The sequence below is a fragment of the Phaeoacremonium minimum genome, assembly GCF_000392275.1.
Source record: "Phaeoacremonium minimum UCRPA7 unplaced genomic scaffold PA7_03_scaffold_596, whole genome shotgun sequence".
Lineage (NCBI taxonomy): Eukaryota > Fungi > Ascomycota > Sordariomycetes > Togniniales > Togniniaceae > Phaeoacremonium > Phaeoacremonium minimum.
In genome coordinates, this window is record NW_006921498.1 from 1,161 (window position 1) to 15,807 (window position 14,647).

Consider the following 14,647-nt stretch of genomic DNA (forward strand, 5'->3'; position numbering starts at 1 on the left):
CTATCACCACCTAAAAGGAGAACAATTTGCATGAGTGAGGTCGCAGGGCATAACATATCGCAGTATACTCTCTCAGAAAACTTTATCCTGATGGGTAAGATCACACATTGATCCGAAAGTCGTACCGGTGCGCAAGGGAAGCAGCCCAGTACCCGGGATGCGGGAGTTAGCCGCCTTCAACCACGTATAAGTGAAGAGAGGGGTGACTGAACGGAGTATTTAGTAGTACGAAGGATGGTTAATATGGATCCAATTTTTCTGTTATTGAGCAAGCAGTCGTTTATCACTACCTGATCAGATTGTGGATGCAGCCCGCCTGTACCCGTTCGTTTCACTACATGACCCCAATTGTACAGCGCGATTCCTGTACACAGGTACAAAGGCGGGCGGGCGAGGTGGCCTTGATCGCCAGTTGGAGGGCTCAGACAAACAATCCACCATTTCCTATCCGTTGCAGAATTAGATAATCCTGGTGGCTTGCCCGTCAGCTATCGCCTGTAACCCCGGGTATTCAGTCAATACTCTTGGTCAAGATGCTTGTCATTGTAATGGCGTATGCTTTTCTGTTTGGTAAGTGCTCAAGCTTACAGCTCAAGAGGTATTGGGAGCTTGATCTTTGTACGCGGGAAGATTCTTGTCTCCGTCGAACACGTTCCCACTCCCATCATATGGGCTTTGAGACGTGGCTTCGCTGGCCCATATCTCCTGGATGGCGTCCAATACCGGCAACCCACTGGCGCCGACCAACTTCAAGTTTGGTGGTGGAATCGGCAACATCCTGTCAGTCTGGTTGTTCAGGACACCAGGATAAGATACTGAATTGTCGACACTGTCCACATTGCCCGGGTCTTTGTTGTGGTTATCCTTAACCTGGTCCACAACCATTTTGAACACATTCGCCCCAACATCGTAGCGCCCCAGGTTCGGCAACTCCCAGTTATATTCCAGTGTGCTCAAGATGCTGTAGTGGGTATAGAAGGTGTTGTCTTTGGTGCCTTTCAGTCGCGCTGGGATAGCGCTTCCGAGCAGCAGTGATCCGATGTGGTTCGGACGTTCATACGTGTCAGATTCGTCGTATGTAAGTAGAATGAGCGTCCGCTCCTTGAATGCGTCCTTGGCCAGAAGCGGCTCGATGAAATGATGTGCCCAGCTCGTTGCAAAGGGAAGTGTCGTATTATGCCCATCGTTCATCATGTTCGGTGACATGAATACGAATTGAGGGACCTCTCCGCTGGCGACATTTCGCTCGAACGCATTGAAAGATAAGATATTAAGCAACCGGGACCCGTTCATGTTAACACTATCGTAGGAGACGAAGGGACTGGCAGATGTCCTGGTCAGCAATAAGGCAAAACAAAGGAGGCTTTTTGCACATACTTGTGCTTCCTAACGTAATCCCATCCTCCATTGCCTGTGGAGCCATCAGAGCCCTCAGCCATATATCCCGGCCCTGGCAAATCTTCAAAGTAGCCGGCCCAGCTGATATCCTTCCAGTCGAGTAGATCCACCACAGTCGAGACGTTCTCCGGCACGCGCACAAAGCCGTCGTGATTTAGCCCAAAGTAGTCCCCGCCAATCGCAGCCAGATAGTTGGGCTGACTCGGGTGTGTTTGGGCATAGTATCGTGTCAGTTCGATGCCCTCGCGCTTCAGGTCGGCAAAGTGTGAATCGGCGGTGACTCTGTCGAAGTCTTGGTTCTCTAGCCAGATAGTGATGAAGCGATCGAACGACCGGCCGCCCTGAACGATGCTCAACGCAGTCGCGCAGCTAGCGACGCCCAGCAGAATGATAAGAAAGAGATTAGTCATGGCATCGTCAATTTCTGTCCTTCGTATTGTCGGAACTCTTCGTTGCTGTTGTCGTGCCACATGATGCAAGACATTACGCGAAGTTGAAGACACGAAACGGACAACTCTGCGCGATAAGGAATCTGAGACATGCTGTGACGACAGGGATGCCCAACTTTACATAGACGCGAGGCACTTCAGCTTCCGCGCTTCAGCATCTCGGGTCCTTGCTCGTGGCCGCACTTAGCGCACTTTCCCCCCATCTTGGTGTGCTGGCCCCGCAGTTTATCCCCACGATTTGCAGTGCTGCCCTACCTAGGTACCTCCAACCTCCAAAACGGTAATAAACGTTAGGTACTCACGATACCCGTTGAAGCTTCGAAGATTCTGTTTATTACCCCAAATCTACCGTCTTTTGTACCTGTAATGATCTCTCCTTGAGGAGGTTTTAATACTCTTGCCTACCACAAGATCTCATGGCAGACATGTCGGAGCAATTAGTAATATGAACGACCGAAATGAACAGCTATTCGGACTCTGTTTTGTAACTCCACAGAACTCACTAGACCGCAACTTCAATTCATTTGTGATCGTTTCAGTTTGTGGCTAGTATTGCCGATTCTTCTGCATTGAGTCATTCCGGGTCTCAATAGACATGTGGTTTAAGACATTATGCTGTTGGACGCCTCCTTGAGGTCTTCCATGATTCTATCTTGTTTCGTCACCATACTCTCATTCGGTGGATAGCTAAATTTCACACTACTTGCGCTAAGATGTTCGGATACATGCAGTGCTACCAGGGGAAAGGAAAAAAGGGAAAAGATACTTGAAAAGTCCTAACTAAACTTCTTTTTCAGCATAGTCCCGGTCATAACGCTCGAATACAAGTGGACAAACTTACTTCAAGACAGTGTTACTTCGTCTAGATCCCTAGTGAATGCTCAGCCACCACGAAAACCTAGCATACACAGAGCGAGGGCGGTGCCAGATGCTCGCCGGAACGGCGCGCCGAACTCCCCCATTTTCCCCGCCAATTGCAGCCACAACCAAGACGTTGAGCCTCCTAGTTGTTACGGAATTGTGCCACATAGGCGCAGAAACTGACGGTGGTCGCTCAACGGCCGACGGATCATTGCTCATGAGCCCCGGCTTAGTGCGAGCCCCGGTCCGAGCAGCTCTAATATCTCGGGCGTCGAGTGACGCGTCGTGTGCCGCTTAAGATGGATCAGTACCTTTTTAAAGACACGTAATAGACGCTTTGCATGATAATTCTAATATGTTAAAAGAGCAATCGCGTTCTATGGTGAATTTTTGGAGACCCCGCTTTCTCGTTCTAATCTGAACGCGCTATTATGACTAATTCGGTGGAAAATGAATTCAATGTTGGCGCGAACATGTCCACTCCACCTGCGTACAGAGCTCTTGAAGAGTCGGTGCTGAATGAAGTATCAGATATAGCAACTACACCTGCTTTTTCAGACCTGACGTTACCTGAATCACCGTCCGCCCCTCAGGTTGATATATGTCTTGCACATCTCAAATTACTCTATGCATTCGAGGAACTCAAAACACGTATTGGCATGAGAAATGGGCTCTGGGACATTTGGGATTCTCGGGCATACAATGCTAGCCAAGACGCTGAGCGTGATCCCAAAGATGTCCTTGCACTTCTGAGGGAGAAGCGTTGGGTAGTCTATGTGGCTCGGGCTGTTGATCGCTATGAAGCATGGTGGAACAGTTTCGTCCCGAACATGCTAACAGAGGCTGCTATGATCGATGGCAAGGAGAAATATGTGAATTTCACCCAGAGTCAGCCAATGATATGGAAGGAAGATATGCTACCGCCGCTCGATGTTTTGCTCGTATGGCACACTCACATGCTCAATCCGCGGAATTACCTAGAGGACTGTCTACGATTTGGTCACGGCTCGCTGTGGGCTGCTGGTCTGCCATGGCTTATTGTTAATCATGCGATCAATGATCGCTTTGAATATACGATATCGGAAGCTACTGTCGCGAACTGGACTCAGAAGACTGGCAAGGCATGGGCGAATGAGAATGATGCCATGGTCAAGGTCACCAAATGCCCCGCTTGTACTTATTCTCACGAAATACCATGGACAACAAGCGGCCAGGCTGAGGATAGCAAGGGTGTTAGACGGCCGGGCATCGTTGGTGAAGGCTTCGGCGATGGCAGACTGAATTGGCAGTGCACAATTTGTAACATCACCATCAATCACGATGTTCTCCGGCTTGCCAAGTTCCAGCGGGATGTCAGGAATCTCATCAATAACGACTGGCCAATGCCAGGCACGGTTATACACTCGCAGACTGGGCTTATAGAAAAGCAAAACGCAGATGGCGACCAGCTGTTTCCCAATCGACTAATACGCAAAGGTATTTTGGTAGAGGTTGTGGACCTGTTGAAACCAGGTGGCTCAGGAGAAAAGAGCATGATGGCAGTAAAGGAGCTCATAGAGTCAGTGACAGGTCCAAAAGGCTACAGGCGGACAGACTCGAAGCAGCTCAAGGCGGTTGACAAAGATCCTAAGGGCTTCTCATCCCTTACTATCCATCAAGTCTCCCTCTCATCGCGAACTCATGTCAGACGTATGATGTCAAGGTATTGGCAGAACCACTTCCCTTTCGCCCTCGATCTATCTGGAGCCGTGATGAGACAGGGTGTGTTTGTCAACAAGATGCACAAGGTATATGACCAGTAAAGCGTTGGTATGATGGAAAAGAGATACTGACAGTATTGAACAGATCGGCTGGCTGCATAATCCATCCGCAAGAGCTATAATGGAAAGGCTCCTTATGAGATACGATCGATATTTTGCTATCATATCATCTCATCCGGGTGAGACAGTAGTTCCAACCGTGGACATTGACCTCGCCTGGCACACACACCAACTAAGCCCGCAAAGCTATTTTGAACATTCAGTCAGCAAGACGAAATACTTTGTGGATCATAACGACAAGGTCGACGAGGATAAACTGGGTGTCTCCTTCCAGTGGACAAGTAAAGTATACATGGAGAAGTATGGCGAGGTCTACTCGGAATGTACTTGCTGGTATTGCGAAAGTATAAGACGCGAAATGCAGGCTCGGAATTGATCAGACGCTGACATTTGTTTGCCAGCTGTTCGCTTCCAGAACATACCCTCCGTCACCAAGTTTTTCGGGTCGAAGCCGATTTCAAGAGCTCAGAAAGGTTTGTTAGGTTAAGTAACTCACAGAAACAATCTAACATCCAGGTCACAGTCATCGAATCGTGGCGCGCTTCCGGGAACGCAGCCATAGCACCGCAACCACCCGCTAAGGAGTCGCCTCATATCTCGAACCACCCTGCCGTACGCACAATAAATGAAACAAACTCGCCAAGGCGTGTTAAAGTTGGACTTTTCAGAAATGGTCTTGAAGAGTCGTACGCTAAAGTATTGAAGAAGGCTAACAGAGACTCGTTCAGAAAGACTGCTTCGGACGACGGAAAGCTGCTGATAGGTCCTCGAGGCTCCGATAATGTTGATCACTGGGGAAAGCTAATCACTCTTGCTGGACCATGGGCTTCACAAGTTGCTGCTGAGGCTACCCTAGACATGTATGCTGCGCCCCCAGCTTCAGTGAATGGGCAACACAATCAGCCAGGGCAATGTGCTGCAGGCACCTGCGGAGGCTCCGGAGGATGTGGCAGTGGAGTAGTAGCTATGTGTGGTGCAGGATGCACTGGGGTAAGTCGCTCCTTGATATCACAAGCTTCAAGGCATGACTCAAGACGCCATCTCGGACAAAAATTGTTAACAAGGAGGTGTCTCTAGAGCGGGAGAGTGGGCGGTGTATCTTGCGCTGGTGGTGCGGTGTAATGAATATTGATTTTGTTGTACAATTTGCGAGTTTGCTGTTCGTCTTACTTGAGGTTCACTTGCTCCGACTCGCGATTCAATCTTCTCTCGCTGGTAGTGTGCTCCGCTACATGATAGTGAAGGCTTGATTAGAAAATTCTCACTCTGGTGAACACTCCAAATCGGAGACTGGTGGTGCCTTGCCATTGATAATGCCTGCAAGCTGATCCAACGACTTATATCTTGTAGAGTCTTTTATGAGGCAGATTTCTAAACCCCTGTCGAAGGATTGGGCTCTTGGCTTGACAACACTTGTTGTTTTCCTCGGCCCACAGTTACAAAGAGTCAGAAATAGAACCAGCCCCGACGAAAAAACAGGTTGAAAGAAGAAACTAGTGGTTATCACTTGGCTCTGATAATCAAGTCAAGTTTATGACCAACCTATGAATTGCTATCCTTGCTTTCTCAGCTAATCTTACAATACAAGGCATGTTTAATGAGTTGTCTTTTATATGTTGAAGTATCCAGAACCGCTAATGGGAGCATGATCAAGCTTGAAATAACCCGGCTGCAGCTTCTGGAAGACCTGGGCTGGGTCATATTTGTTGGATATGCTCTTGAGCTTGGCTTTATTGGTGGCACCGTAGCTGCTGACGACGTCTTGAAATTGGCTTGCGTAGTTCATATAGACGTAGTCATTGTCCACCCCCTTGGCCTTAGCCGCAGCCTTGACCTTGTTCAGAATGTCAGACATCCAAGCGTACACCTTGTCATCATCTGAGGCATTGGTCCACATGCCGCACAGCTGAATGATGTACAAGGGTCCATCATTGGGATCCAGGCCAAGGGCATTACCACCGCTCTTCTGCATCTGCTGCATTTGAGGAACAGTGATACCCTGGACTACAATGTTTGGCACAATGCCAGGGATGTCAGCGACAGTGGTGACTGTCTCAAAGAAATACTCGCGAGCATATGTAAGTATCTCAGAGTCGGCCTTAATGGTTAGAACGTAGTAGACCTCGCGCAGACCTGGAGGGCTGTCATTCATTGTCTCTGCGCCCCATTCTGCCAGAACACGAGTTTTCGTGGAATCAGTGATAGCCGGGATGGCATCAAAGTCAGCCCAGATGCTAGATGCGCCACCGTTGGGATCCTTGTGGTATAACGCCGGCAGAACAAGCTTGGCGCCTCCGCTGTAAACATAGACAACATAGAGACCAGCTTGTGGATCTTGGGCTGAGTTCGCAATGATGTTGACGAATGCATTCTCCACGGCAAGGAATGAGTCCTCGAAATACATTCTTGAACCACCCCAGAGTTTACCTCCAGGAAGGGAGATCGTCTTGAGATTAAAGCTGACGACAAGGCCAAAGTTGTTGCCGCCTCCGCGGAGGGCCCAGAAAAGATCCGGATATTGAGTGGCACTGGCTCTGACAATGACACCACTTGCAGTTACAACCTGATGTCAGGTTAGCGCCTACTTCAGATACGTATGATCTTGTCACATACATCATAACTATCAACGTTATCGCATGCCCATCCATAGAGGTTAGAGAAGTAAGAGATACCACCTGTCAAATTGTTATTTGTGATCATCTGAGACACCTAAAGGAGCGCAAACTTACCACCAGTGGTAAGGCCACCAACTCCAATATTATACAGGCGGCCACCGACAACACTCAGGTCGGACTTGGTGAGAGTTGCGAAAACCTCGCCCCAGATGTTACCCGGACCGATCGATGCAACGCTCTTGTCCTTCGACAAAGTGACATCCTTCATGTTGGCAAAAGAAATGGTGATGCCACCTTCAATGCTAGAAGCGCCAGCCATAGCCGCATGACCACCACTCTTAGCAGCGAAAGGACATTGTGTCAGTCGGGCAACCAAGATGGCAACAGATACATCAGCCCCTTTGGAAGGCTTGAAGACACAGAAAGGATCGACCTGAGCTTGGTTGTCCGACCAGTAGGAGTCGGTGAAGTTCTCATATGTTGATTCGCCTCGTGAATAGACGGCCTTGCTACCATAGATGAACTTCAGGGAAGAGCACTAGCGATAATTCATGTCAGAGCTTGATCTAGTTTTCAACACGCACAAACAAGGGACTTACGGCAATGCGACAACTTACAGCGATGGAGCAGGATGAGCCTGTGGACCGTCTCTCAACAGCTGCCGTCTCGTTGAAGTCCGCCAGAGCAGGTATTTCAGAGATGTCGATGCCCTGATCAAGGAGGGCCTCCGTGACATTAAAGTCGCTCGACTCAAACGCACCAGTCGGAGCGGCAACAGCTGCAACAGCGAGGCCCAGCGCCAAGCCTATAACAAGCCGTAACAGACTCATCTTCGAACCAGAGAGCCGGAGAGGGGGGTGTAAAGAAGGAAAAGGCTAAAGAGTGACAATGAACGGTTGGAAGAGATCAGCAATAAGAATTGCCGTCTGCAGATCCCTTGTGTCCGTAGGGAATCTAGAGTGGTGGGTGATCACGGCATCGTCGATGTTTTATTTGAATTACTCATCCGTGTACTGCTAGACGGACAGACTTGGCGCATAAGGTCGCACTTATCCAAGCCCAGTGTAGGAAATGGCCCAGGAAATAAGACAAACAGATAGTGCGTGATGCTATTGATTAGACCCGTGTAGCCTGGTCGCGCCTTCTCGAGCTCTCTTCCATTTCAGTTGCAAGCAGTAGCTGGGCGTCTATGCCACACATGGTATGGACGAGTTCCAGATTTTAGGCCTATACCAGCCCCCCCCCCCCCCAACAGGGTCATGTTGACCAACCCCTGCAGGACCCTTAGGATGATCAGAGCCGTCAGAAGTACTGAGTACTATCTACGTGTAGTCCTAGTGAATACGGGCATCCAGTACATTCAGGTCATATTCCCCAATTCCCCCCTTTTCAGTCTGGAAGAGGAAGTGATATTCATGTTTATACGATTCTAGCTTCGTAGATCATAACCCACTAATTATCTTTCACATAAGACAAGAGATGTCCTTGCACGAAATGCCAAGTCATCCTTCTTGTGTCTTCCATGATGCCGACGCTGTCTTAAGATTGGGGGAAACCCTTTCCGCAGCATGTAAAGGGTCGGCTGTCACGAATGCAAAAGTCTACTCAAGTGGACTACAACCTTGCTTCCTCCAGGTTCCGAGAAAAAGACGAATCCCAGGGTTGTCCAGGCATTTAAACTACGCAAGTACAATTATGGAGACCCCCACCTTAGCTTGTCGAACCGAGCTTGTTGGTTACAGTGAAAACAAGCGTGCAAAGTCGTCGTGACAGGGTCATGATACGAGCAAGACAACAAGAACACCGAAGGAAGACTTGGCAGATGTTCGGCCATGGAACTGTCCCAGTTCCTTACACAAATTGCTGCCGTGCCGCATATAGTGCTTGAATTCTTTGTTTAGCGTGCATCTTGACTTCGTCGGCCTACTTGGCGGTCTTGGCAGTTGTCTCAGCAGGCCCATATCTTCGAACCTAGCAAAAGTACACAAGTTGTACTTTCTCCAGGTCGTTCTGCAACGTCCCCAAGATAATGCCAGTCACTGTAACTTTCATCGAGCTGCGGGTCAAGCCCCAGCTAAACCAAGTAGGCGGTAGCGATGTGGAATGAGCCACCTTCGACGGATAGCATGAGCCATTTGAACGTGTCACAGCATGTCCCCCAGAGACAACATTCGCAAACAAAGAGCCCGCAAGTAAATTGTCACGAAGCTTAGTAGAAGTGACCCAGAAGCTGCCAGTGTATCTGTCAGTGAAGGTACTCAACTGCTATTGCGCCATGATGTCTCCTCAGCACCAGTGTTAGTGAAGCTTATTGCCTCTCAAACACTCCAAAACAGATATAACAACAGCCCATACCAAGATGGGGGCATATCAAACTACCGGTGCACGGTTGAACAATTAACGTTAAGCTTAGGGGTAGTTTCCAGGTTGGGCTGCGATGTTAAAAGCAGCCAAGCCAGTCGGAATACGTCCAACGAGCCTAATCGAGCCGGTCGCCGAAAGGACTTCATTTCCGATGCAACTTCCGGCAAGAAACGGCCTGCTTGTGCCGGAAGCTAAAGATTATTCACAACGCCACTGTACACTAGGGCTGTTCTGTGTATCTTGAGTGTGAGACCGAACTGGCCGTGCATGTGGTGCGAGTCATGCCATCTTGCGGGAGACGAGACCCAGTTGAACGGCTGTGGCGCTGGTCAACGAACATGAACTTTTGTTAAAGCAGACCCTCATCATGACTGTGAAGAAGTCTTCATTACTTGAGGTCTGCTTGTAAGACTCTTAACGCCAGTATTCAATTGGGACTCTAGGAATGGGAAGATCAGTAGTGAGACTAACCCCTGAATCCAATACCCACCATATGCACGAGCTTAAGACGTACTCTGCAGGTACTTTACCAGGGTCACTCTTGATGGTTAGAGCTGAAATTCTGGTTGCCAAGCTCCAAAGGTTGCAAATCCTAGACTCGGTCGCCGGTTCTCGAAGGCAACGCTAAGGGACACTGTTCGCGCCTGGAGAGAATTGGAGACAGTCTAGACGTAGGCGGCGCTGATGTACCTCTTCTTCCCCATGTAAATAGGAAGGCCCTCTCTGCTCAGGAGAGGTTGAATGATTTCCTTTTACATGGTTGCTTTTTGACGATCGCCATCGAGCAAATGAAGATGGCTGACATCTCTCGGTCATCGATCCGAAGCACGGCGATTGCACTGATCATTTTGACAACAATCTCGATACTTGCCCGCATTGGAGGTGGATACAGTCAGTGGAGGCAGTTGCAAGTAGAAGACTTGTGGCTCGTGCTTTGCTATCTCTTTTTCATCACTATCGCCGTTCTGTATCTTTACATTGTGCCTGCGTTCTATCGTCTGACAGATCTTTCTGCTGGCGTGATCGAGCCATACCCAACGGCGAACGACGATGCTCTTTTCATCCAGAAAGGTCTTTTTGCGGCCTCGTCATGTCTGTGGTTCTGTCTTTGGTCGGCGAAGTTCTCACTCTTGTGCGTGTACAAGAAGTTGATGGACAAGCTGCCGTTGTATATTAAGCTTTGGTGGGCATTGGTCATATTCAGCGCTTTGGTAAGTTAAAGACGGCTGATTCAGTGGACTTCCTCCTATTACAAAGAAGTGGTCGACATTCGTGAGCTAATTCATTTGATTTAGGCTCTCGTCGGATGCATGGTTACTTTATTCTTAGCTTGCTCGAGTATGCATGCCTGGTTTTCAGTCGGACTCTGCTACACGCAACGGGACATCGTACATGCCGCAATCAGCATGTGGTACGCTTATGCGGTTGATGTCTTGACTGATTTACTGAGTAGGTCAATGTCATCTGATGGACACTGTTATCTACTGACTCAAGTACAGTCATGGCTCTACCGCTCCGTCTCATTATTGGCTTACAGATGCCAACTTCGAGAAAAGTCAGCGTTGCTGCACTGTTCTGCCTTGGATTTGTGTGCATCATCGCCTCTACGATACGTGTCACTCAGATTAGCAACGGTTCCAGCCAGCCGACAGTACCATGGCTGGCACTTTGGGGTACAATTGAGTCTGCTATCGGTAGGTCTTCCAGCTAACGGCCGTTCGAAAGCGTCCCTTGGTGATGGTCTAGAGCTAACATGATATCATCAAAGCCGTCATCATTGCCAGTGGACCCGGCCTTTATCGCATCATCAAGATGCATACCAATCGCGCGCAATATTATGGGAACGAGGTCAGCTCGAAGACTCCTCGTAGCCGCAGCAAAAGCAATGGCCGGACCATTGACAAAGATATCGACCTCAAGGCCTATCCACATGCATCAGTGAGCCGAGCTGAACCGAACAGCAGTCAAGAAGGCCTGGTGTACCCGGACGGTTCTAATGGTATAATGGTGACGAGAGCAGTCAAGATTGCTCGTTCTGAGGACGAGGGGAGTCTATAATCACAACGTCATCTCTTTTGCTCTTGTGTGTGCCAAATATCATTTGTTATAATGGGAGCGTCTGAGTTCCCCATAGCAAGCGTCGCAAGTGTCCGCCAAGTGACATTACTACCACTTGTCCTAGACTCTATATCGCAAGAAGAACCACTCCCTCCATCCATTTGAATTGTTTTTGCCTTTTGATAAGTGTTGTGCATACGGTGTGATGTAGAAGGCGCGCTGAGATGGGTCCTTCCGGCAAGATAGGTTTTGATGCTCAAATGCGTATTGTTCGGCCGATGGTCGGCCACTCGAGCTTGGCTAGAAGCCGGCCGGATAATTGCTACATCCCGCTACTCCTCGTACTGACCGGCCGATGAACGGCGCTAACCTTATCCATAATTAAACCACCCACTTCACCACATCTCGCGGACCATTTGAATATAGTTACGTGTCTCAGCTGCCGGTTCAATAGGGGCATCATGGGCTCGAATTTGTCTTCTGATATGCCCGTTGCGGAGGCCCCTACCTATTCTTTCGGCCGAGAAGTAAAAAAGCAATTTCTGTTTGATCCCAAGTGGACGAACCTGAATCATGGCAAGTTTGCAATTACCTCGAATTTGATAAGGTTACTGACCGAAGAAATCATAGGGTCTTTTGGCAGCATACCCAAAGTGATTCGAGATCGACTTCGGTTCTATCAAGACGCCTGTGAAGCTCGTCCCGATAAGTTCATTCGGTACGAGTATCCTCGTCTTCTGGATGAAGGTCGGCAAGTCGCCGCGGAACTCGTCAATGCGCCCTTAGAAACAATTGTTTTCGTCCAAAATGCTACCGTTGGTGTGAATACAGTTTTTCGTAATCTCAAATGGAGCGACGACGGAAAAGACGTCGTCTTGACGTTCTCCACAGTCTACGAGGCTTGTGGCAAGACTGTGGATTGTGTCGTAGACTACAATGATGGCCTTGTGACGAGTGAAGAGATTGAGCTTGCATATCCCATTGAAGACAAGGACATCATTGACAAGTTTCGAGACACGGTCCGAGAGATCGAGCATAGAGGAAAAAGAGTCAAAGCATGCATGTTTGACGTCGTCTCGTCCAGACCAGGGGTGCCATTCCCCTGGCATGATATGGTCCAAGCTTGCCGAGAGCTTGGGGTACTCAGTGTGGTGGACGGTGCACAAGGAATCGGGATGGTCCCTCTGGATCTTTCGGCCGCTGATCCGGATTTCTTCGTCTCAAATTGTCACAAATGGCTACACGTGCCTAGAGCATGTGCAATCTTCTATGTGCCGATTCGAAATCAGCATTTATTACCATCGACTGTCCCTACCAGTCACGGCTACCAGCCAAAACTTCATCAACGAATCTCCCCACTGCCACCAAATAGTAAAAGCCACTTTGTCAACAACTTCGAATACGTCGGAACATTAGATAATGCGCCTTATCTCTGTGTGGCTGACGCCATAAAATGGCGGAAGACCACTTTCGGTGGTGAAGACCGTATCTTAGCATACCTCTGGGACCTGAACAAGAAGGGCAGCAGTCTGATTGCGTCGAAGCTAGGGACTCATGTGCTGGATAATGCGCAAGGTACCATGACTAATTGCGCTATGGGCAATGTGGCCCTGCCGCTGTGGACAAGCCCTACCCAGCAAGCTATGCAAGAGGGAGGCACGGTTATTCCAACGCCAGAGATCAACCAAGCGTTCCAATGGATGCTAGAGACAATGGTCGAGGAGTATCAAACATTCATAGCCATGTATCTGCAGGACAATCGACTATGGGCGAGAATAAGCGCGCAGGTATATATAGAGTTGAAGGATTATGAATGGGCCGCGGAAACCCTGAGCGACTTATGTGCAAGAGTGGCAAAGAAAGAGTATATCAAACAAAGCCGAGAGAATTGACACAAACTCGTGCTTAGAGTAGAAAGTCAGGCGCTTGTATGGCAAGCATCGTCAATTTTATGGCATCACAGCATAATAGACTCGTTACTGAAGACTGTTGAAAACTCCGGCGGCTGTAGATGTGATATAGTAAAGAACGTCAGACGCTGAGACTGTAATCGGGGACTGCTAAGTCAAGAACCCCCGCACATTGACAAGATATTCAGATCGGTCCTAATAATCTTGAGTGTCAGAAATAAGGTTGACTATTCTCATACGTATAGTGTAAGTCACTGTTAGCTCACATGTCGCGATGTCTTGCATCAATTGACAGGTGCAGGTGCGTCAGATAATAACGTGGCGAAGGATTGAGCGCTGACCGAAACAGGGTGCGGTACGTAGATCTGGTCCTCTCAAGATTAGCGGGCCATTTGTAAGCTCGGCTGTTCCGGGCCACGCCAAGGGCGCATAAGTACTGATCTTCTTGGCAAGATAATCAGTACTTGAGCAAAATCTCAGAAACGCATGAAAATTATTCGTGAATGTGTAGGGGATCATCACGCTATCTTCGCTATCGATCTTGCTGATCAAGCTCCCATTTCTTTACTCGGTCATGAATGAGTCTTTGGCCTAAATTCGGCTGGTTCATCGAGTCCATATCTGAACGCCTAAAAAGGACTCACATTTCAAGGAGTTGAAGGAGCAAGTGACGTCTTTGCTGACACATTATCTGTGATGAGTGCCTAGGAGTCAGGCCGCGTAATCCCGCGGTGTGTCCGCGGTTGTGGCTTGCCAGAGTCGCATCCCTCTAGCGATCCTTGCAGAAATCGCAGAGCATGTACCTGTTAACGTCGCGTCTCGGCAAGTACTTGAAAAAATTATCAGATCTAAAATAACTCCGCATCGCAAAAGTCGTAATCCGACGTCGCTCGGAGCTCCGAGAAAAAGCCCTTTCGTAAACAAGCCGCCGTCATCGCTTCCTGGATGACTCAAGGGTCAGAAACGACGTTCTCACGAGCCTTAATTGAGCTTCAAGTGTTGCAAGAACTCAATTCTTATAGTGTTGCGACCCCCGTGTGTGTGGGAAGTGCAATTGCATGCGACTTGGCGTTCACTGAGCCCACTAGACCACGGAGCCGAAGTTTCCCCTGAGCACGCGACAGTCGCTGCCGATAGGACGTAGCTCGTCATCACCGAGCTCATCGCCCAGT

General features: G+C 49.0%; 2 protein-coding genes across 2 annotated transcripts; both read right to left on the reverse strand.

Annotated features, from left to right (window-relative positions):
• Positions 1-591: 591 nt before the first annotated feature.
• Positions 592-1,808, reverse strand: UCRPA7_8447 (putative acid phosphatase protein; the record flags this gene model as incomplete). Its single annotated transcript, XM_007920960.1, has 2 exons — positions 592-1,321; positions 1,378-1,808. 2 exons carry the CDS (start codon positions 1,806-1,808, stop codon positions 592-594), a joined length of 1,161 nt encoding a protein of 386 aa, XP_007919151.1.
• Positions 1,809-6,137: 4,329 nt separating this feature from the next.
• UCRPA7_8448 (putative fad binding domain containing protein) lies at positions 6,138-7,973 on the reverse strand (the record flags this gene model as incomplete). The annotated part of the gene is made up of 4 exons (XM_007920961.1): positions 6,138-7,091; positions 7,142-7,203; positions 7,258-7,681; positions 7,761-7,973. The coding sequence occupies 4 exons, from the start codon at positions 7,971-7,973 to the stop codon at positions 6,138-6,140; spliced, it is 1,653 nt and encodes a 550-aa protein (XP_007919152.1).
• Between the last annotated feature and the right edge of the window lie 6,674 nt (positions 7,974-14,647).